At 37.3% G+C, this 24,784-nt stretch overlaps 1 protein-coding gene across 1 annotated transcript; it reads left to right on the top strand.

Annotated features, from left to right (window-relative positions):
- The first annotated feature begins 4,131 nt into the window (after positions 1 to 4,131).
- On the top strand, positions 4,132 to 20,731 carry ttc12 (tetratricopeptide repeat domain 12). The gene is made up of 21 exons (XM_067594723.1): positions 4,132 to 4,313; positions 4,771 to 4,925; positions 5,116 to 5,137; positions 5,485 to 5,562; positions 5,680 to 5,801; positions 6,346 to 6,405; positions 6,889 to 6,960; positions 7,377 to 7,437; positions 8,175 to 8,363; positions 11,298 to 11,367; positions 12,608 to 12,696; positions 12,988 to 13,156; positions 13,586 to 13,681; positions 14,903 to 14,963; positions 15,075 to 15,209; positions 15,368 to 15,460; positions 15,821 to 15,889; positions 17,802 to 17,903; positions 18,427 to 18,526; positions 18,711 to 18,939; positions 20,572 to 20,731. The coding sequence occupies exons 1-21, from the start codon at positions 4,259 to 4,261 to the stop codon at positions 20,639 to 20,641; spliced, it is 2,097 nt and encodes a 698-aa protein (XP_067450824.1). The 5' UTR covers positions 4,132 to 4,258; the 3' UTR covers positions 20,642 to 20,731.
- Positions 20,732 to 24,784: the final 4,053 nt, after the last annotated feature.

Below are 24,784 nucleotides of genomic sequence, written 5' to 3'. Positions count from 1 at the left end.
GATAAAGTGAAGAGCACTTAATCAATGACAGCATTGTATTGCCAGTATCTGTTGTTCTGTGAGACAGGACACTGTGGCAGTTTGAGTCTGGCCACAGAAAAGCCCCTGTCTGTTATAGCCGTCACGGAAATAACTCCATACATTCTGTTCCACTTCAGTCCACACATACTGTGGTATATCTGCCATTTAATATTCCTCAACAGCTGACATGTGCAATGCAGATCACAAGCTCTGGTAATTATTCTGATACTCAGTGCATAAGCAGCAGCTGTATATTCCAATTCTACGGGCTAACTTTATTTTAAAAGCATGTTTACTCACCACACTCCTCATCATTGCAAAAACCCTTCCTTTGGTCTAAGTGTCTGGCAATAATCTCTCTTGACCTTTGAGGTCTTGGTTGTGGAAGCTTGCTATTTAAAGACTTTAAAAGCCTGCCACTGTGGAATGTTCCAGATGTATTGCAAGCATGGTAATTTTAAAACGAGACCTATTAACAAAACTTCGACAAAATCAAAGTGTGTGACAAGGCAGGATGCTCAATGCTGTGAATGCGGAATGTCTTTATTTTCTTTGTGCAACTGAGGATAAAGAGTCCCACTGTGGCTATTGTTGAGTGTGATCTGGTTGTGAGCGCAGTGGCCCTGTGAGGATGAGGTCAGTGTTGCCATTCCTTTCTAGGACTCTCTGCTTATCAGATGGTTTCCTCTAATTGTTTCAAATATGTGCCCATATAATCTGAATTACAGCACAACCCCTTTGTTAAATCATGTAAAATGTGGTAAATATCCCAAATACCTACATTTAAAAAAATATTAAAATTATGGAACATAATTGAATAAAAAAATATAAAGAAAAAAGTTTACTGTTGAATGTTGATTACTTACTGTGCTGTTATTAGTGGAGCTGGATACATCTCAGAAGTGTGTGTGTGTGTGTGTGTGTGTGTGTGTTTATGTGTGTGTGTTATGGCCTTTTCATACAGCCGAGGACACAAACACATTCCACATGTGCCCACTAGTAAACAGGGTTGCAGTGTGATAACTTTCCAGAGTTGTGAGTATTACAAACCGCTGTGCAATGTTTTTCTGATCAGCTTTAAACGCAATAATCTTTTACTCTAACCGGAGTAAACAATTCAAACAAGCCTCGTTTTATTGCAAACAATTCCACTTTATAAACCTGGAATCAGTGTGTAACAGTTTCAGACCTGCCTGAGTCACATTAATACTGTAGCTATAGTCTATTCTGACAGGCATTTCAGTAGATTATGTTATATACTAGAGAAGTAAAAGAAGCAAAACACATGGAAGTTGGTTTGTGATTGTGGAGAACTCTGTGTGTGTGCATTACCGCTAATTAAAGCCACGTTATTTGAGGCTTTTGTGCTCTCTGCAGTTTTCATTATTGGATCAATCTGTGTGCTGAAATGTGGAAGAAAGCATAAAACATTAGAAACCGCTCCATTGTAAACAGCAACTTTACTGCCTGTAATACATCCATGGCCTGTATACATCTTGTTATATGCAGCACCGTATTTCTCTCCCTCCCCCTGTCGCCTCCACGTTACGTTAAGTTCCACTCTGTTATATTAAAATACCAGTTTTGAGGAGCTGAAATATGCGGAGTCCAGCTCAAACCATTCAGGGCTGAAGCAGTGCCAGCCCACATAACCTACTGGATGGACCCAAACCTTTGGCACCGCGCTCACAGCTGTTGTGTTCACTATTGTTGTTGACACAAACGCAAACCAGATGCAGGAGATTTTCTGTGATTCACAGGAAAGTCTTTTTTTATTTTATTTACCGTAAGTGTTGCAATATAGGGGCATTTGAAGTGACTCACAAGGGCGAGTGATGGCCCCTCTGCCCCCTTACTTTTGCCCTCCTATTTCCAGTGATTGCACATGCCTGAGATTAACATAGCATAACATTTATGTTTTATAATACCGTCACAATTAGAGAGAGATTGTCTTTTATATCCCCTCTGGCATTGAAGTTCATGGCCCAGATGAGCATAGACAGCTGAAAGCCATATGTGGCATGCCCAGGCCACACCGCCTATCCTGTTACAGCTTCACTGCACATGAATGAGTTTATCTCAGTCAATGTTAGTACTTGTTTTAGTTGTCATCACCTACTTCTGAGAATTTCCACTAGGCTAGATGAAGAACGAAACTGCATAGTAACTTTTACATACAAGAATGCATTCAGCCATATTTCTTACTCTTGATACAGCAGACACTTCCTAGATTGTGTAGTTATGATACTTTTGGATATTTTAAGATACTGATTATTACATACAGTACATAATAATATTCATCCACTGATTGTGCTTGTGTCAATATACTGGTTTTAATTAACTGACTAGCTCAAATAGTTGACATAGGTAATAACAGTTTTAGAGGTATCAAATGGACCCTTCCTATTGCTGTTAAAATTTCTGTTCTCTGCCCCATTACACACAGTATGAAGAAATTATTATGAGCTGATGAGTCTTTTCTCTCTCTGCCACTGTACAGATTTACATTTATATGGAGATAAGTCACTTTTTACTCTTTAAAGTTATGGTCAAATTTAATGTTCATCTACTATATAATGAGAATCAGCTGATTTTAGCAAACACGTTTACATACTGCAGTTGTGTCTCTTTATGTGACTTAAACCACAGGGAGGCAGTGTTGATCTATTGCTGAGCAAAAAGAAGAACAAAGTTTGTGGTTCAAATTCAAGGTGTATGGTGCTCTCATATTAAGATGCTCACTCTTGAAAACCATAAAAGCCCATTCATTGAAGTGCTGAGGTGACAGTTCCTTTGGCCACTTGGTACACTATACCAATGCACAGAATACATGTGGTGGTGGTGGTGGTGGGAAATCACAAATCTTTGACAAATATTTGTCCTTAACTGGTACAGACAATCATGGAAAAATGTAAAAATCCCCAGCAGCCAGAAACTATAGTGAAAAAAATTTGCTCGTTTAAACATTATATACACTTATTGTCTAGTGACTGCCATCAGCCTATATTTATAGTGTCTTTACACTTCAACATTTTATCGTCACTCACTTGAGCATAATATAATCTGACAAATTTGGATATGCTTATTTATTCCTTACAGATGCCAATTTTGTTTTGTAGTAGACTCTAGCATTTGCTTTAATTATTTGGTCACTCTGTAAGGGATCAGGTAATCAGTTGTCAAACTGAGATTTGTGTATCTACAAGCTTTATGCAAACTTGTTTTTTGGTGCAGATGCACTAGTCTTAATTGAAATTAATTGAAAATATTGATAGTGTGTGGAATTGTTTTGGGGCATGGACATATTTTTTTTCATTTACTTTTTTGAATATTATTGTTTATTAGAATTTGTTGAGTTTTTTCAGTATTTTCGGGATTCAATATGTAAATCACTTATTGTTATCATGCCTTATTGTAGATTCACATTTTTGGTATGCATGTATGTATGTGTGTATGTATGTATGTATGTATGGGGAACATGCTTTTGTTTTAACGCCCTCTATTGGGTATTCAGAGCCATATGTGTTAGGTGGAATGCCACCCACGGCTGGTACATAACTCACACCGATTATGTGTTTGTCAGACCCTGATGAAGATTTAAGAGTTGATACGCGTTGGTCTGCTCGATTGCCTGTGCTCAAAGAATATATGCACTATATTATTTCACCTGAAGACGGAGTTGACTGTACCACTGAAGGACAAATATTTAGCAAGACTTCCTGGATTTTGCTTTTTGTACTTTCACCTGCACCACTAAAGAGAACCTGTCGTATGAGCCATCACAACCATGCAGCGCTTCCTCCTCCTGTCATAAAAAAAAATACATTTGTCACTTATTCTCTTGTTTTGGACTGAGGCAAAAATGTGGCCACCTAAATCTAGGGTAAGAGGTGCTGCCTTAAAGTGCTTTCGGAAAGATCACAATTTTAAGGAACAAAAGTTACCCGTTGTATGCACAGTTCACCTATCGCAAGGTGATAAAAAAGTTACAATGATACATTTTGTTGTTAATGATGAATAAACAACAAAGGGAAGTGGATACGGGTCTAGATGTTTTACAAGTATGTCCAGTTTCAGGTTTAGTGCAGGAACTTACGAGTAGACATGAAGGCATCGCGTCACTATGGTAACTCACAACGCGGACACTCGTGATGGAAAAGTCAGCAGCATAAAGTAAATTTAGCGTCAGATATAACAGGTTATTGAATTATAACAACAGCTTTGGAAGAGCAAACGCATGATGGACAAACTTGAAGACTTCGAGAGTTTTTTGAAGAATGTTGACAAAATAAGTAAGTAATAAAGCCGTGAAGTTAATCAAGCGGAACCACCAACATTAACAAGTTAGCTAGCTAAACATAAAGATGGAGTATTGTCTGTGTTAACGCCAAAATACCATTAGTGACATATTAACTTTAGAGATATCTAAACGTCATCAACCACAGAAATAACACGTATATGTTGTAAAATTTACTGTTTTAGCGTTATGTTTAATCATACAGTTTGTGTGAAACTGTAGCCTCTTTTTCTATATGATGTCCACTTTCATGAGTTGAAAGGTAGTGTGTATATTGTAACCTATGCAAATAGGTTATAATATACAAAACATGGTTGATGTATAAATTTGAGTGAGATAAATGTATTTATATTTTATTGCAGATGTGATTCATTCATATTTAACGTGAGAATGGAGAGTGAAAGCTGTACACACTAAAATAAATCATTAATTAATTATTAATTTATTTTCAGGTGAGTTAGTGAAGGATCTGAACTCTTCTGATGTCGAAGTCCAGCAGAAGGCAGTGGAGAAAGCTGATTGCTATATTGCTGCCTTGGATGAACCTTGTAGGACAAAAGTCAACAAGACAGCAATCAACACAAACCCACCACTCCAGGTCCTCTTGGTAAAGACATAAAGACACAAAGGCTATAGTCCACATGTCACTCAAACACAATTGCACTCTGTCTCTTGCTCTTCTCTCTCTCTCTCTCTCTCTCTCTCTCTCTCTCTATCACACACACACACACACACACACACACACACACATCGGTTTTTGTTTACATTATTTTGTTTTTGTTTTGTGTGTTTTACAGAGTCCACAGAGTGAAAGTCCAGGTGAGAACAACAATGAAAATAAATCCTTGTCTGCTGCAATGAATAACAACATTTGTAAGCAGACATATATGTCTTTATTGTGCATAGGATCCTTTTTAGCATTAACAATCACACACAGTAAGTAGCTTGTGGGGATCTTTATAGTCACTAATAATGACTTTCAAAAACTAGTTTAAAAACTTCTAACACATACCGGTGTTGGGTTCAAACACATAATTAGAAGCCAATTGTTTTTTCTTTGACCCAGGCCCTAATTTTTGATTTGACGATTGGAGAGAAAATTTAATTATCGTTGCAGTTCCCACCTTTTTTGTTCTTACTGTAAGTATTTGTCTTTTCATGACCAGAAAATTTCATGAAGATTATGGAGAGAGATGCTGAAGACAGAAGAAAAAGGAGGATTGCTAAAGAGAAAAAGGCCACTGGTGTGTAATTCTCTGTTCCTTAAAGCTGTTGTTGGAGGTGAACAGTTTGCAGTACTTGCTGCTCTTTTGGGCCAGCAGCATGTCCTTTTAAATTTTGTACTGTTTGTGTTCGTGCAGCATTTAAGGATAAAGGGAATGAAGCTTTTGCCCAAGAAGACTATGAAACTGCTGTGAAGTATTACAGTGACGGCTTGGCTGAACTACGAGACATGCAGCATTTGTACACCAACCGAGCACAAGTGAATATTTTCAACTTTTTTATAATTTAAGCTCATGAATTAATGGCGAAAATGACAAATAATTCTTTGTTCCTCAGAAGGAAATTGAAACACAGAGGCTTTTGTGTGCTTGTGTGTAGTCTGTTGCTGTGTGCGTGCATACATGCCCTTCTGTCTCTCTTGCTGTGTACATTCATGGAGGATGTGTGGCCTTTTCAGTGGAATAGATTCCTTCATGTGAACATCTAATGAAATTTTGTCTTTGTCTCCCTTGACTTTCTCCTTTTTCCTTTCCTCTCTCTGACATCCATTTGTCCTTCCCAGCATGCATAAAGAAACTTTTGTTTCAAATAGATCTCCAGGCAACCTGAGGGTTGCCCGCTATGGATTTAAATTTCAATATGATTATCTATAGACCTAGACCTAGTGTCTTGAAAGTCAGGACTGTCGTATTAATAACCAAACAATGTTATAATACCAATCAGATTCTTTATTTTGTGAGGCAAGATTTTTTCTCTCTTTTTCATGCCTAGTCACCGCCTGTCTAATGTTCAAATCTACATAGGCCTACATCAAGCTGGAAAAGTACAAGGAGGCCATCAGTGACTGTGAATGGGCCCTGAAGGTAAGACCCAGCTGGGAACTGGGTTAGTCAGTTGCAATCTCATTCATCATAGTTTCATCTGATGCACCATTCATTGTGATCCTGCGAGCTCAGAAAACATGTGTTTGGTAGGAAATTGGTTGGGTCCTCTTATAGGTGCAGGCTACAAGTCATCAGCAGCACAGAAATGAAGAGAATGCTGTGTATGAAAAAGGGGACAAAAATGAAGTGTTCATGGGTTGCTCCTAATTTGTATGTTTTTATGATGAAATAGGCTTTTGGATGACAAAGAACTCTGTAAAGGAAATGATTGTATGTAATGATATCACTGTAACACATACTAAGCTTGCTGGAGTGGAGTGTATTTGTGAAGTTCAGATTGAATATTTGTGCCTTACTTTGCTAGTGTTATCAATGCAGAAACATTAAATCACCATTATGTAGATGTGCTGCTGATTAAGTGTTTTAACTAATATACCCCCATGATCATTTTCTCTCCGTCAGTGCAATGAAAGATGCATAAAGGCTTACATACACATGGGCAAAGCATATCTGGCATTGAAGAAATATGATGAGGTACAGTAAGTATAATTACCGCTCATTACATCTAATCACTCCACATTTCTTTTACACATTGCTCTTGTATACACACAACCACCCTTGGCATCTCATCTAACTATATATAGCAGAAACATGTTTACATTATGACAGTTCTCTATCTGGAATAGAGAATGAAGTGAATAAGAGCTTTAAACTAAGGATTAGCACATATGCAGCATTTGGCCAGTACTGCATATTATATGCATAGTATTTATCCAAATGAGTGTAATGGGATCTCACAGCAGTCATCTGTAAAATCTGTTGTGTAGCTATTTTAATCCATTCATTAGATTCTGTCAGTCTTGTGCTGCGATACTGTAGGCTTTTGGAGTGGATTTTACCAGTGAAACACATCATTTAACCAGTGATGAACCAAATTTTGTCTTTTTCAGTCCAGAAACTGCTTTGAAAAGATAGTGGAAATGGAACCTGGGAAGGAGAAGATGGCAAAAGGTAAAGAAAATGTTGTTTTCAGGGGTTAGGATTGGAAAACTCTCATGTATGTATGTCATTCTGTTGGCATTGTCCTCATTAGGGCTTTATTATTCCACATCATATAAAGTTTTAGAACGTATTCATGCTTTTTAGATATTTTCAGTGTGACTCAATTATTATTTTATGAAATCAGTTCAACTTAAATCAGGATGATCTTGACATTTATGCACAGAATTAAAGTAAGACTGAAGCTAATCCAAAGTATAGAGGAAAGATTCTCCACTGTCATTGACTTGGTTGTCAGTGATGTGGTCCTCACTGACTTCCAGTAGCAGCGCATTTAATTGCAAGGCTTTCATGACAACCTAAAGCTCCATGTCACTCTGCCGTTGCCAAGGCAAAAAAGACATTTTGTTTTCTTCCCAGTGTAATTGGGTTCAGTACTATAGTTATTTTTAGAAATACTTTTGAAAATAATTCATCCTTTAATTCTTTTTACAACCTGACCTTCCTATCGATGGTCTTATGTAAACAGTTCTGCAGTCTCTTTGCTATTATCGTATGTAGTGTAGACTTAAATTTCTAACCTATTGCTATCTTAATACACATTTAAGGCAAATGGCGAGTGGGTTTGTCATCTCAGGCTGTTTAACTGTAATACACTTTCAGCTCACTTGTTACTGTGATAGTGCAAATACAGTTACTGTACAGTATGCTTTGTCCCCCCTTTTACTTCTTTGTTTTTCCCCATGCAGAATACCTAACCAAGGTAGATTTGGAAGAGGAAAAAGACAGTCAGGAAATGAATGCGAGGCAAGAGTTTGACAAGGGAAAGGGGAAGGCCACAACAGTGCCCCAGCTGTTGGAGAAGCTGTCAAGGCCCGGGCAGATGCCAATCTACTACTGCGGAGGATTGGAGATCCTGTCACAAGCAGTTACTGACTGTGAGTGATGCTTTGTACAATTATCTTTCTCCTCTAATCTCTTTGTGCCCCCTCTTTCCTCAATAACTGCTTCACTGGTTTACCTATTTCACGGGACTATGGCTAAAGTGATAGCAAAAGATCGGCCAGGAAGGTTAAGAAGACTTGACGGAGAAAATAGAGTTAATACAGTACTAAAGTACTGGCATCAGGTGAAGCAGGGCCGCAAAATTGTTTCTCGTCTTGTTCTATGACAATGGAAGAGAGGTGAGACCTAACAGTGTCTATCACTGATTTCTCTCCATGCTCCACTTGATTGTCACAGTGAGCAAATTTCCAATATAGACTATAAAGCCACATTGAAAGAGCAAAACTTACTGTGTCTACTGTGCACAGGGAAGGTAAATATACTATAATACTATAAAATTACACTTATGCATTTGCATAAAACATTGCTGTGCAGAACATTTTTAAAAAAATAGTTTCTTCTGTTCTCAGAACAATAACAACAAATTGTATATGTATATATTGTATATAATATTTTGCAACTCCTGGAAAAACCTCCTGTGCTGCTATAATTTGATTTGCGAATTGTTTTTGATCATCTCAATCAGCAGAATTAGACATTCCCCTGGCCTATAAATCCTGATGTAATTTGGTTGCTGAACTGCTGAGTGAGCTGTTCTAAGCCAGCAGCATCAACTGTTCCATCAGCTATCATTAATTATGAAACTAAAATGACATTATAAAAAATAGGGATTGTCTTTGGTGTAGGTACAGGGTCACATAGGCATTTGGTGTAGAGAGCATGTATTGAGGGGGTTGTTATAGGAAGACAGAAAACACTATTAAGCTTTCTGGAGCTGTCTTGGGTACAATTTAGTGAAACGTCTGTGATAGCAGGTGTCCATTCCATATCCTCAGTGGCATAGCTGCACTCAACCCTGTCAGATTTATAGTAGGTAGCTAGTGAATAGTGGTACCTGTCCTTTGGCTCTGTAAATTTAAGTCAGCCTAGCCTGAGGTCCTCTAGATGGACAGGGATTATTGATGCTTATATACAGACAGGTGACAAATTAAAGGAAAAACAGGAACTGAATGCTTGACACCTACAGTGAGTGTAGCATGGTTTGGGTCCACTTGTCTTCTTAGAGGGAAGGGTCACCACAAATCAAAACAAAGTTGTTCTGAGTGATCACCTTTATCCTATGATGAAACATTTCTATCCTGTTGGGAGTGGTCTCTTCCAGGATGACAATTCCACAGTTCACAGGGCACGAGGGGTCACTGAATGGTTTGATGAGTATGAAAATTATGTGAATCATATGCTATGGCCTTCACAGTCACCAGATCTCAACCCAGTTGAACATCTATGGGAGACTGACGTGTTAGACAGTGCTCCCAACCACCATCATCAAAACACCAAATGAGGGAAATCTTTTGGAGAAGAATGGTGTTCATCCCTCCAGTAGAGTTCAGAGACTTGTAGAATCAATGCCAAGGTTTATTGAAGCTGTTCTGGCAGCATGTGGTGGCCCCAACACCTTACTAAGACACTTTATGTTGGTTTTTTCTTTAATTTGCCACCCGTCTCTATATTTCAGGGCAAGAATGAGCTGTTGTCAGGGACGCCACAATTTCTAGTAACATCCCCGATTAAGAAGAAAGAGCTCACAAAGTGGAGACAACACATCCCATACCATAACATGACAAGGGAAATAGTTGCATGAGACAAATCAAATGTGATTGTTTTAGCTTGATTCTAGCACAGTGCTTGTTGCATGCGGTTTCAAGTGAACTGAATTTAACAGGTTAAGTGAGAAAATGCCCTTACAGCCCTAATTTCTTCTTGGCACAGATTAAGCATTGTAATTTTGTGTCAAAGTGGGAAATTTGTCGGGCACAAGATATTTCACCTCATGCACCCATTTTATAATGATGGCATCAGGTTGAAAAGTATCTGATACAGTATTTGTTTACCAAGTCCTTTATGAAAAGGGGTAATTGTAGAAACTTGGAGGCAGCAGTTGCTCTTCATCAGGTTGTTCACCCCTCCTCTGTCAGCTGCTGATATTTTTGTGAATGTTTTTGACCCAACAAATGACTTTGAAACTCCACACCACTAAAATAACTATTTTTTAGCTATTGCCAAAAGGCAGACTTCACAGGTTTTGTAAAACAGCCTAACAGTACAATTCATCAAGGTAATTTGCCCTCTCAGGAGTATCTATTTTGTTGTATTTCAGCTAAGTAGGTGTCTTTAATGAAGTAGTTCTGACATGCTCTGCCCCATTGCTGCTCTTATACAGGCCTAGGATAACTTCAGCTGAGGTATTTCGATCACACAGCCAAGGCTGATGGAATTTATGGGGTGAAACTTAAGCATGTTGCAACAAACCATACAGCTATAAAAAAAAACAAAAACTTGCATCATAGTGTAATGCTCTCTATCCTTGTTTCAACATGCATCACTACTTGTAATACACCATATTCCTTTGTACTGGCTGTCCTCTGCAGAATGGCAAACATTTCTTATCCAGTCTCTTTTTTTCTTCATTTAGATGAATAAAAGTGTACTGTCAAATGATATAATGCCTGTCTCACAGTGCCATTCAATGGAAAAGGGCAAAACTTACATAACTCACAACTGAAAGGATCTCAGCAGGGCTGACATTACAAGCTTTCTCCCCTAAAAGTACTCCCTCACTTCCTTGTTCTACTTTCTGTATACTCCAACTCATTGTTAGTGGAAAATAGACCATTCCTCACTGTACCTCACTCTGGCACCACATTTTGTTTATTATTTTCTCTCATGCCCTTGACTGCAAACCAATGGACAAGGCAAACTAAACTAAAAGAGTTGGGTGTTTCATGTTTCTCTAAAACCTTGAGGCTACCCGGTGATGATATATGGTTTTCTGCCTCCTTACACTATCTACTGTTCTCTTCTAACAGGTACTGGCCAGACCCTTTTCAGACTGAACAATGGCTTTAGTATCATCAGCAACAATGACACAGTGAGGAGGTAAGGAGACCAGAGGGAGAGGTTGCTGTCAGGCCTCAGTGGAGCTTTGACAGATGGACCCAGAGACAGGAGGATACGGAGACAATGATGGCCTAAACTAGAGAGATCATTCTCCGCCCCCCCTTTTTTTTCTCTCTCTCTCCCTCTGTCTGGTTGTTTGTGTGATAACCCAAAGAGGAAAAGATTATCACACTGGAGACTTTAATGAGCAAAGGCACTGTGTTTTGTCCCAGAAAGAGGGGGTGTTTTGTACAAGATACAAATTATGACTCCCTCATGTCAGATCAGTAAGGTTATTATTAACTTGTCACATACTTTCCATGTTGTATATTGTTAGCACTGTCATTATTTAGGTAAGAACACAGTGTCTTGAAAGTAGAGAGGGCAAAAAAAAGCAGTCTGAGCTTGATGAAAATAGCCAATTAGGACAATGCTGTGAGCCTGACATATCATAGATTACCAGCTGAAATCTACTAGAGCTACATCTATGATGTAGCAAAGAAGGCTAATCTTGATCAAAATCTGAAGGGGCACTTTGATTTCATGTCCTCTTGGCACTGCTATACTGTAAAAAGCCTAAATTCTTTATCAAGAGTTACAAAAAGGCAATGTGGAGAGAGGTCTAGAATGCTTGAAAGTTAAAAAAGTCATCAGTGGTGTCCCCTTGGTGTGAAACCTATAGGTCTCCCAAAAAGGCAACACATTTTTCTTTTTAAGGATAAAATTAGGGTAAGAAATCAGGCTATAACATTTAGTCCACTAGTAGCAGCACATATATACTTCTTCTGGGCAATGACAACAGTGGCATGTCAAATGCACTCACCTTAGTGGGATAACAGAGGGCATATTGTGATTAATTTGTAACTTGTGATTGTGGCCAAGTGGCTTTGTTACTCAAAAAGCACTACAATCTTTAACACACACTTCTTTATTCGTCAAGTCTTAATAAAAGGGTGCCTTTTGGTCCCTAAAAAACAGACCATTGCTGCAGCAAGATTGCTTGATATCCCTATGAAATAATAGATTGCTCTCTGTCTGTATTATTAACCCTTACTTGAAAAAAAAAAATATTGTGGATATTTGTCATGTGTTACATCTTTTGTATTTACATACATTTTGTTGAGATACTATGTAACAGGTACTGTGTAAAAAAACAAAATCATTATTCAACACATTTGATTTGTTTTATGTCAGTTGGAAGAGGACAGAGATAAGACTACCTTGTTTATTTTCTCCACAGTTGCCTGTTGCAGAAAACAAAGGATCCACACAGCCAGGACTTGTGCGTGTCTGTTCTAAAATTATGGAGGGTTATTTGTTGTGAAAATGGTATGCAGATAATTGAGTTACGCTTAATTTTCTGTCTTTGTCCATGTAGCAATTTGCTCTCCTTGAGTTGGACGGAAAATACAGGAAAAATACTAGTATAACCTTCTATTATGGCATTGTATGATTACTGCACAGCTTGTCGCTGTGCTACTTAAACCCCTTTTGTCAGTCCATCATCTATTTGTGCCAACTGTGATAACTTATTTACAGCTATTCACAATGATATTATGTTAATACCAACAACAAAGTATATGACTCATCCTTACATACCCCTTTTTCTTTTGCTTTCAGATGAAAACCAGAAGATGCTGATGACATGCCCAGTATCCAGAGAGTCTTTTGTTCACTTGGTAACATCAGAGCATCTTGCACTACGGAAAGAATGCCTGGCATTACTATGTTTATACTCACAGATGCCACATGGGAGACATTTGGCCCTTGACAAATTGAATGTGCACATGTAAGAATTTCTTTATGTTGATGCAAATATCACAGCTGGTGTAAAAAGCTTTCCATTTTGAGTAGAGTCGTTGTCCTGTTGTCATGTTCATTCAATGGGATATCAGGAAATGTTTTATATTGTTGTTCTGTTACAAAGTTTTAAAATCATACTAAGTGACCTGTGATAATATCTGAGTTGCTACTGATTGGATTTTCAAACAATTATGAAGAATAAGTGATTGTGTTGCTCCAATTTGGCATTATTAGAATTGCGCAAATCATCATTATCTGGGTGCCAAATATTAACTGATATCTTGATGATATTTATTAAGAACATATCATTTTGCAAAATGCTTGATTCTCCTTTTCTTTATGTTTCTTTTTTCTTTCTCTGTTTCTCTCTCTCTCTGTTTCTTTATCTTGCTCTACTCTTAATCTGGCTCTAAAGGTTAGTGAGGAACCTCATGGTGTGCATCTCAAAGCCCGAGCAGCAGCAGGAGAACACAGCGGTCAAGATTCTGGAGAACTTTGCTTCAGAAAACAAGTATTACTACGAAACAACACAGTCAAACAAAAACACCAGAGCTATTCTCCTCACTCCCTACAAAATGATTAATTTTGATTTCCGAACAAGGACACACATTTTCAGATACTCTGCAGAATTCATGAGCCACAGGACAGTCTATTATCCTACCATATATCATAACCATATAGATTAAAAGCACTTTAAAATCCACCCACGTCAGGAGAGGTCCTCTGAGAAATGGAAAGTGCAGCATCTTTAATAAATCAACATGTGCTATCCAAGTGTTAATGTCACTTGAAGGCAAAAGGCCGTTCTCAACCTGTTTCCCTCTTTGGCGCCTCATGAAAATAGACATGAAAGGACAACCCAGGCTCTCAAACACAGCAGGAAATAAGTTGAGGTGCCAAGCAGTGAAATGGGAAGATCAATTTTCCCTGTCTATAGCTCAAAGAGAGTTACTCAACAAAAATGTGTTATATCCTACAGAGGTTTTCTTTTCATCATAACAGCTCAGCTGGGTCAATGTTGCGCTTTAATGGATATTTTTTGTTTTGGTGTACAAATCTTTACTACTAAAACAGTCTGAATGTATATACACACAAACACACAGGTATTTATGTATATTATACAATATATACATTCTGTATATACCATACAGCATATTCAATTATTGTTTTCAGTCAAAGGCAAGTGGACCTTGCTGTCACAGCTAATCCATCTGCCTTTTACTGCGTTTTCAGTGGATGAGTGTGAATCTTCAGAGACATGGCAATCAATGCTATTTGACCACTTAATTGAATTGCTGTGTAAACTGTCCTTTATGACTCTGATATTTAGTGTATTTTGGGGAGTAAAAGACCATATGGGTCTACAGTGGTGTCTGATGCACTTATTACTTGCACTTATTACTTATTACTGCACTTTTTTGCATTTGTGTGAAGAAGTCCCCTCTTTTGTGGTTCATCCAAATGTTTCTTTCAAGTTGCTCAGTTGACTCAGTTGTTGTTTTGCTTCCTAGTTTCATGTTGGGCTGTGAAGAACTCAAACTAAGATTAAACTTAACTTCACTCACTACATTGCACAAACATTTATGGTTATTCTGACTTAACAATGTGTATGTGATACTCCTGTATGTATTAGTATAATCTTTGAGACATTCAGCCATTGTCCATACAGTATTTATACTGTTGTTTATACATGTACACCGTGTCTGTATAATCTTTTCATATTTTCTTGCAGATTTTGCATTCAGTTAAGGAAGAGAACAGATGCTGTCATTGTGCCATTTACAACAACACTGGTAAGACATGTAGATTAATTTTTATATAAACTATGTATTGTATATGTAAAGATATGTTTGTTTGTGTGTGTGTCTGAGCAAATGTGCACATCTGTTTGCTTAATTTTTCAGAGAACTATCAACAAGTCCAATCAGCATGTCATTCCATCACTGATATCGGCTATTGGCTGTCTGACTCGGGATGATGTCATCTGTCACAATTTTGCTCATGATCCCGAATGTTGGAAGGCCTTTCTGGTTGCCATTGTTAGTATCATTATGGATTCGTCCCTTTGAAAAAAAACCTCATCAGTATAGTGTGAATGTCACAGTTAGACATAATGGAATTAGTCTATATTGGATATTATGTTTGCGCTCACTGTATGCATTTTAATCAGTGTAGAATTTATTGGCTGTTATTGCAGAGGCAGTGCAGTACATGTGGATACAAAGAAATCCTTTACCCTTTGCTTGGCTTGATCATCAACCTTTCAACTATCATCTCTCCAGTCATCCAGGTAAGACAGGCCTGCAGAGCAGATGCCTGCTTGGGTATGTTATGAGTACTTTTGTTTCAGAAATGAATTTCTGGCGTATCTTGAGTTATCTTAATATTGGGCACTGCACTTTTTGCTGATATGATAATATCGAGATGAAGTGTCATTCTGTTTTGGGGACATCTGGAAAGAATTTGACTGAAAATCCACTTCACACCACTGAATTCAATATAGTAGACTATGTTGTTAAAGAAATATATATATATATGTATTAAGGGAAGCAGTGGGAGCATTTGTGTGAACTCTGACGTGTTATGTCACCCATTTAGAGGTGAAATATATGTGAAAATTGGCTTAGCCACTATTATCTCTGCTTTGTAGGAACATGCTGTTTCACTCTGTGGCTGCTGTCTGAGTCTGCTGAAGGATAGTGACGGAGGCGTCATAACTGTGAGTGAATCTTACTATAGCACTACACAATAGTACTCAGGAGGGCTGAAAAAAGATTCTTAATCAGTAGTAGGACTAGGACATCTAACATATCATACTTTACCGTATCCTAACTCCCATCAGGTTTTCATGTGTGACTGTGTTGGACCAAGAGAGGTTTGCAAAATAAAACTTTTTACAGCTGTTGAGATGACTTGCTGAAAACTTTTTCTTATTTGTTTTTCAAAGTTGCGTGCATCCAAAGCAAAAGCCATTCTTTCAGTTAACTAGATGAAAATAAAAGACATTTGTCTTTAGTAATGGCCTTTTCTTTGGCTTTTGCGCTTGCTGGAAATGTGTCCCAAAAGAGGGTACCAGCAATTCACGATGATGAGGATCCTGTATATGTGTCATTACATTTGATTAAAACTCCGGCTGCAGGTGCTGTTGTCTGTGCTTATGCCTATTAGTGCACTGCCTATGCAATGCCCTTTGAGTCCCACATTCCAACCCATCTGTCTCTTTACTCTGTTTAGTGCTCACTCACTGCCTAGCTGACACTTTTTCTTCCTTGTTGCCTGGTATCAACATCCTTTTTTTTTTCCTCAATGTTTTTCCCTGTTCTTGTCTTCTCTTTTAATGTATTGACTTTACTTCACTACTTTTCTCTTGCATGATGCAATGCATCATATTGGTTAAGCCAAATCCCTAAATCCACAATCTGTAGTGTCCCCTCAGTATCAATTATCAATGCAGCTCTGTTTTCTTTTTTGTCTTGTATACATGTAGGTTTGGCTTTGTTGAGAGGAGTTTTTGGGAGCTGAGATGTGTAAGCGAAGAAGTGTTACTGCACAAACTTTTCAATATGTGCATGCCAGTTAAATTTAAATTCTCCAAAGATTTAAAGCTGTATTAATCACTGTCCACTAGGGGGCAGAAGAACTCCAAAATAAGTTTTGACATACAGTATGATTTCCTTATAATGTTGTTATGGCTAGCATGTTAGCAGTCTGTTCTCTTTTTTACAAATGTAGCAGACAAGGAGGAACATTATTATTCCATTGGAGCTGTGTTTCTGGCCACCTGACAAATGTAACTGATTTGGTCTACAGCAACTCTTTTTGTCTTAAGCAGCTTAGATGTTTAACTTTCTTCACCAGCTACTCGCTAATTGTTTTTTGTCTGCCATTTGGTGCTAGGCACGCAGCGAGCAGTGACATAATCAGAGCAAATTTGTGGAAAATGGCTACTTGCTGCTGCTATGAATACTGATGATGAACTGCCAGCTACATCGGCTAAAATGCAAGTTTCATTAGATGGATGATTTTTTGATAAATTGTTCATTCAACTAAACTAAATATTCTTATTTTGTCCCCCAATTTAGTATTTCACACCCTGAAATTACTTTATTTGTGCCTTAAAATTACTAAATTGTGTCCTCAAATTACTGTATACAATGATAATGTGTGATGCAACAGATCCCACCTGCAAGACAAAGCAAGCACCCATGTATGATGTTTTTCTAATTGTATTTTATGCCTGTTCTTGTCTTTCATTTTATTATTCTGTCTTTGAAAGGGTTGCTGTAATTTTATATTCACTCAGACAGGTTTTCACACATTCTCTCCCCATCTTTACAATGCATTTTTCTCTCATTTATTGCTGCAAACTCAATCCATAACCCCAACTGATTTCATTTCATGTCTCTTTTCCTATTCGTCACCTTTTTCCTGCCACACTCTCCCATTCTCTTTGTCTCAACTTGTCTCTTTTCATTGACTTTTTTCTCTTTGCTAGCTTCCAGCAGTCATTTCGTGATTCTCTGCTATCTTGTCTATTTCTCCGCTTTGTTTTCCCATCTATATTTCTTCTACTTTTTCTCTTATCTTCTATTGTCTCCTTTTTTATTGCCAACAAATTCTTTGTCCTCCAGAGAGCCACAGGTGTGTTGAGCACTGTCCTCCCACAGTCCTCAGAGGCCGTTCAGCATGTTATTCAGGGGGATGTGGTCCAGACCATGAGGAGGCTGCTGAAGGTGCACACAGCCAAGTTTCAGAGATTCTATCATACTCATAGAAAAATAATCTATTGCCCATCTTTAATTGGATTTAGGACTCTTAAAAGATTGACATGATTAAAGATGACATAAAATTGCATGTCATTTGTAATATAACAGGTTACATAAGATGTTTTACCTTCCATACTAGGCCTGAGCCAAATATGTTAGCAATTTTGTTTCTGGGTGGTGTGAAGCTTGAGTATCCAGCATTACATTTATGCACAGTTCCTGAAAAGGGTCAAGTTACATAAATTTCATTAAAAAAAAATCTGTATATTTCTGCGATCATAGTATTAGTAATGAAACTATTAGTGTATTGTATTATGACAATAGTCTTGTTTGAAGAAAAAAAAAACAGCATTTTAAATAACTGTGTATATATCCTTTAGATTTTTACTAATTTCACTTACAGGTCAGTTCTTAGGCCCTCTAAGTGCCTGACATAAAGTTAGAGTTTACAAACATATGCTCACACACATTTTGTTGTCTGCCTATCCAGGGAACAGGGCAGATTGCCACTAAGTATGCCATTAAGACTCTGACAGTGTGCACTGCTGCCAGTCGCTTGGCACGGGAGGAGCTAGTGAAGTCTGATAAAAGTAAGAAATGATTGACATGTTTACATTACTTTTAGAAGCCCATGAATAATATTTGAGTTTACATAATATGCAAATGAAGTGTATGTGTTTGTGTATATACTATCATATGCATGTGTGTGTGTTTCCATGCCATTATGTGTGTTTGTTAATATATTTTCATATATTCATTTATTGTTCTACACAGAACTGTCTGTTTTACGTCATTTGCTGGGTTCCAGCTGTGATGAGATGGTGTCAGGAAATGCAGCCCTGTGTCTGGCCCACTGCCTCGAGTTGGAGGGAATTGCCAGCAACCTGCTGGGCACTGATATTGTGCTGATGCTGCTGCGCCACGCTGCAGGGGATGCTAAGAGGACAGCTGTGCAGAAAAATGCAGCGATTGCTCTGGGGAAGTTATGTCGATCAGAGCCCAGGTGCCCTCTCACCTCACTCTATAAACCACATGCTGTTGATTACATTCTAGAAACTAGCCTGAAGGAGCATTGATAGATCAAATGCCACACTGACAATGAGCTAATGTGATGTTATAGCTCTGGTTAAGAAGTTGGTCACACATAAAGCAAATTCAGTGACTTCTGGCCTGAAATATTCAACTGTTTGTTATTGGTATTAACACTTCAAAGTCAGTATTCAAAATGCAGTTGATTTTATTTTAATATTATTTTGAGCTTTTTTTGTTTGCTCTTATACACATGTTCCACTCTACTGTAGAATCATTTTGTGTGGGTGATGATTGGATAACTAAGCTAATGCTTGGTCCTAGTATGAAGACTGTTTCTTAATATTTGCATTTAGTTTACTGCTTAATCATGATGGAAAGGCTGATAGCCAGCAGCAGACCAAGTCATGTCTTTACTGCACTTTGCACTAATAGCATTTTTAGATTGTGCCCTCTGCAGTCTAGAGAGTGGAAGAGAAAGAGGAGGGACAGAGAGCAAGAGAGTTTTAACTATAGAAAGTTGATTTCAGCTCGGGTTTGTGTTTGGGTTGCAGTATTAAGTTCTTGGGTGTGGGCTTACATCACAACAAATTTTAGTCAATTTATGCTATTGCCACATAGGCGATATGATTAATAAAACATTGCTACCTGTTGGATATATATTTCAGGGCTTCAATTAACAACTATTTTTATTTTTATTATTTTTTCTATTAATTAACTGTTTTGTCTATAAAATGTCTCAAGATAGTGAAAAATGCCCAAAGTGACGTCTTCAAAGCGCTTGTTTTGTCTAACGAACAGCCTAAAACCCAAAGATATAAAGTTTGCTGTGATATAGAGAAGCAACAAAGCCTCACATTTTTGAGGAGCTGGAACCAGAAAATGTTAAGCATTTTTGATGATTCATTTTCCGTCTATCGACTTCCCTATTAGTGCACTTGTGGAATTGTTTCAGCTCTTTTAAATTTAGAACTAAAATGAATATGCAATGCATCAGTAAATAATATTGAAGATAATATTTTAGTTTCTTGAAAACCAATATTTATTTGACCAGCAGCTACAAGTGTACATTAAATAGCTTCCCTTACCTTAAGTTCAGTATTGTTACAGTATAAGTTACATTATTAGGCTGTGTGAATATAACGTAGTTCAAAGTAGCTCCTCCTCCAGCAGCTTCAACAGTAACATGCTGCTTACACACTGATGCTTCAGTATTAATAATTGAATGATGTCATATATAATAATATATCAGTCAGTGTGAACACACTTTTATTTCTACACTCGAAGTTGAGTATAATAAAAGGTAATCACATGCTTAATTGAATTGATGTTTTGCTGCTGTAGGTGATCTTTCATACAGCATCTCTCTAATTACGTGAGTATAATTGTTGTGTTGTCGTATCCCAAAGCAACAAACATGTCTCATGTCTTGTATTCCTACAAAGATCTTTACTGAACCTCCAGGCTAAAGAGCTCTGCCGTGACGGTGTAGATCTTTAGTTCCCAAGTTTACAAATTCACACAAGGGTTGTTTGAATGGAATGCCAATCCAGGAAGACCTTGTCACTGCCCTTTTTTTTGACAAACCTGTTTTCTTCATTTCCAGACATGTGAACAAACTGCAAGAACTACATGGCATTGAGATCCTGCACTCTTGTATGAAGCTCATCATTTGAACCTGTGACAGTAACATGTTTTATAATCTCCCTGCTTGTCCTCTTCTGTCCTCTGTTTTAGGGGAAAATAAAAATTCACTAGACCTGATAGTGAACTCTCATCATTAACTACTGGTTAATTAACTGATATTACATTTTTAAATTATAGAAGTTTTTTACAAAAGAAAGCTAAGCCTGTCTAGAGATTCATCAAAGATTTATTTCATTTGAATAAAATTCTGCTCCTAATTGCTTAATCTACATAAACAAGGTCATAAACATGGCAACTTTCTTAGCTGTCCTTGTTTCTCATGCCCATGTGAATTTATATGTTTAATTACCATCAAGACATGGGAATGGAGGCGTAAGTAAAGTCACTTTTACCATCTTTATGTGTTATTAGATTCAAATATCATATCAGTCATAACATAAATCCAAATATTTGTTCTGAATACTTTTGGCACATATTGTAATTGTTGGATTGTGAAGGACTGATGTTGATATAGCAGCATTAACACATTGATGGTATTTGAAGTGAGACGTGGATTAGGGCAATGTGTCCCTGTGGTTTAAGGCTGTGCACAGGGGTACTTATATATCCATCTTTCTCTTAGTTATTATGGAGAAGTGTGTTAAATGCAAATTATGCAGTGTGCTGCTTGCTTAACAGCTTCTATTACTGGCAATCACAACAGCTGTACCCCTATATGACCATAATGACAAGCTTTATAAAAAGAGTCTCCCTAAAGGGGCCTTTTATTTTTTGGCACCCTTGATATTTCTCAGATTTTTTGGCTCTTTAGATGTTTAGTCTGTTAGTTTGTGTTTTGATTTCACTTCCAGGAAGGTGCAGTTAAGTCCTGTGTATATAAGTGATAAACTACAACTACCTTTTCATATGTATTTGAATTTTCTGGATGTCAGCACTGGAAGGACAAATCATCTCCAAATAAACACATTTGTGTTTACAGTCCGACTGCATTTGGAGTTTGCCAGATCTGCATTTCTTTGAAATATGAAAACTTCTAAACTCTTGGAAGGGGCAGAGCCCAGGCATTTAACATGGGGCTTCTCATGTTGAATGACAACAGTTAAAGCCACTGCACCACAGTGCTGCTCTTGCTATTTGAACGTTGAACCCAACCCACTGTGAGAAGGTCAGAGCCATAACTCTGCTAGCATAATGTTTGCACACCCACTGTGCTGGCTTGTAGGGCTGTACTGGGAGAGAAGTCGAACAGGAAAGATGTTTGCTTTCACCTTAACTACATGATATTGTGATAAAGCCTGAGAGTGTAGATGTGAGTGTGTGACAGTGTGTTTGCTGGTATACACATGCACACACCTGTGATGGGATAGCATCAAAAACTTGGTATAACATGTAGAAAAATTGAGTACGAATATTAAGGCCACAGAGTTATTAAAGGATGGGTACACAGTTTTTCAAGTCTGCCCTAAAACAACAGACAGGTGCCCAAAAAAACATTAACACACATTTTTCTTGCTGTAATCATTCCTCCTGTTCATAGTGGCCATTAAGAGATCCCCTCATAATGCACTTTCAAAGTAAGTTATGGGATAACATCCACAGTCCTCCCTCTGTGCAAAAATGTATTTGTAAGTGATGAATGTAAGTTTTTTTGGAGCTAATATGAAACTTCTGCTGTCCAAATTAGTCAAATCAATAGATACCTTTCAAAATTTCTGTGCTTTTCTGCCAAATTTCCTGTTACTATCCTCCCATTGCAGCTGAACAGGAAACACTGTCTGTCGAGACACAAAGAGGGATTTTTTTTTCACTTTAGTTGACTAACTAGACGGCTGAAGCCACATATTATCTTCAGATAAACTTAAATACATTTTTGCTCAAAACGACGATTGTGGATTTTGTCTCATCACTTACATTTTAAGTGCATTTTCTAATGGTCAGTATGAACAGGAGGAATGATTACAGAGGGCAAAACATGTTTAAATGTTCATATGGACACTTGACTATTGTTTTAAGACAGACTTGAACAACTGTGAACCCATCAACCTTATATATGAGAACTAAAGAAAAAGGTTTGTGAAGTATCCTCTGCTTGTTTACTGATCAGAAATTGTAGCAACTTTTTTCAGTTAACCAAAGAACAGCATACTTATAATGTAAACATATGGTAGTAAATAACCAAGTAATTAGAGCTGTGACTTAATATCTGATGATGGCTTAGAGATTAACCTTACCTTGAACGAAAATAAATCAACTCTACCAAGGGCTCTCCACCAAATTTATACATGAAGGTCATAAAGAGTACTACTCAGCCTGTGAAAATAGTGGCATAATGTGTTCTGTGGCTCTGAAGGGAGCTTTCCAAAGTTTTGATTATTTCAGGGTTATCTCACCCTGGGGACTTCAATTTTTTAACAGGAAGACAAAATTATAAACTGGGAGTTTAAAAGACTTGGGCATTTACTAGTCACAGGGGATCTATAAAAGATACCTCTGCTGCTTTGATTTTGACCATAAAAAGAAAAATCTGTCACTTGCAAGTTCCTCGACTTTATAGAGGTGCAATACTAAACTCCACTGAGTTTAGATTTTCTTTTACAAGGTGTTATCTTAGTTCTGATCATACTGGCACAAATGAGAGAGAAAGGCATTTCATGTAAGTGCTCACTCGTGCATGACAATCAGCATGTTGAGTTTCAGTTCCCTCAAAACTGTTCTGGGAATTGATAACGTGAACATGTTCTTAAAAGTGTTGCCCCAATTCTTTAGATATTATAACAGTATGGTTGCCATCAAACTGTGTCAATTTCTATCTATTCAGCTTATTAAAATAATGAGTAATACCATAAATGCTTACATTTGGACAGTGGTGGAAGAAGTATTCAGATTATCATTATTATTCAGATGAAATACCAATACAGCAATGTAAAAATACTCCATTAAATCTAAAAGTCCTAATTATGTACAAATACATAAGTAATAGCAGCAAAGTGTACTTTAAGTATTTCAGTAAAAGTACTTGTTTGGTCCCTCTGACCGATATATTATTATATATGACATCATTAGATTATGATAGTGTGTAAGCAGCAGTACAGTACTTTAGTAATATCTATTTGGTTCCATTAATATTGTGCTATTTTTTAAGTCTGTTACACTTGTTGGTATGTAGCAGCGACAGTGAGTGTGAAAGAAAGGGTTACTGAGAAATCGAATCCATGTACAAATGAACTGTGGAGTACAAAAGCTCTCTGTAAGGGATGATACCATCTGTGTATGTCTGCAAACAACCGATACCTTCTGCTCAGTTGGATGAAACAGTAATAAGAACATTTATTCACTGGGACTTGTGTAATTGTAAACAGGACTGAGCAGAAATGAGAAGGCTTTGCTGTTTCACACTTTTCCTGCTCACAGGTATGTAATCTTTTTTGTGTGTGTGTGTGTTTATTTTTTCGTCACAGTACAATCCCATTATGTTTCTGCTGCTGTTAAATGTTTGATTTAGATAGATAGATGGATAGATAGATGGATAGATAGATAGATAGATAGACAGTCAGCAGTGGTAATATGATTTCCATGTTTCACCTCATACTTTGTCTTTGATCATTTTATCTACACAAGTTCATTTAATTAGAGAATGTTAATAATATTAGTTCTACAAAAAAGGGTAAAAGCATTTAACTTAGCCATCAATCACACACCAAGCGGTGTCAACATCATTCTCAGAGTGACAGATTAACTTTTTTTCCCAGCTTTGTGCCTGCCACAACAGATTTCAAATTATTTAAGGTAATTTAATAATCTCCATCTGACTGTGGAGGTTGTATTGTAAAAAACAGTTTTCTTGGCATTAGACAAACGTCAAATACATTTCTATCATATAAAACATTTGCAAAATCACTGCTGCTATTTACATGAAGTTAAAGAATTTTTTTTTTTAAACCCATATTGTTTACATTAGCTTCTCCTCTTTTACTGGTTTATTACTAAATCATTGTTTTATGTAATTTATTTTAACCTCTTGCCAGGCACTCCTGTTTTTGTGCACCAGCCTGAAAATAATGTACTCAAAATAAAAAAAGGTTACTGTTCATAACTGTGGTCTCCCTTGAAAGGCAACTTTTTAAACTGTACAACCAAAAAGTCAGAATTAGTATAAATGGTCCTGTATAAGT

Source organism: Thunnus thynnus, chromosome 7 (assembly GCF_963924715.1).
Source record: "Thunnus thynnus chromosome 7, fThuThy2.1, whole genome shotgun sequence".
NCBI classification, from domain to species: Eukaryota; Metazoa; Chordata; class Actinopteri; order Scombriformes; family Scombridae; genus Thunnus; species Thunnus thynnus.
This window is presented reverse-complemented; position numbering and strand designations above follow the sequence as displayed.

What these genes read in the sequence shown, in the direction of transcription:
- ttc12 (XM_067594723.1), top strand. Translation starts at nt 4,259, where the DNA reads ATGATGGACAAACTTGAAGACTTCGAGAGTTTTTTGAAGAATGTTGAC. An exon ending in TGTACACCAACCGAGCACAA is followed by an intron (nt 5,802 to 6,345) that starts GTGAATATTTTC and finishes AAATCTACATAG; the next exon opens with GCCTACATCAAGCTGGAAAA. An exon ending in AACAATGACACAGTGAGGAG is followed by an intron (nt 11,368 to 12,607) that starts GTAAGGAGACCA and finishes TTTTCTCCACAG; the next exon opens with TTGCCTGTTGCAGAAAACAA.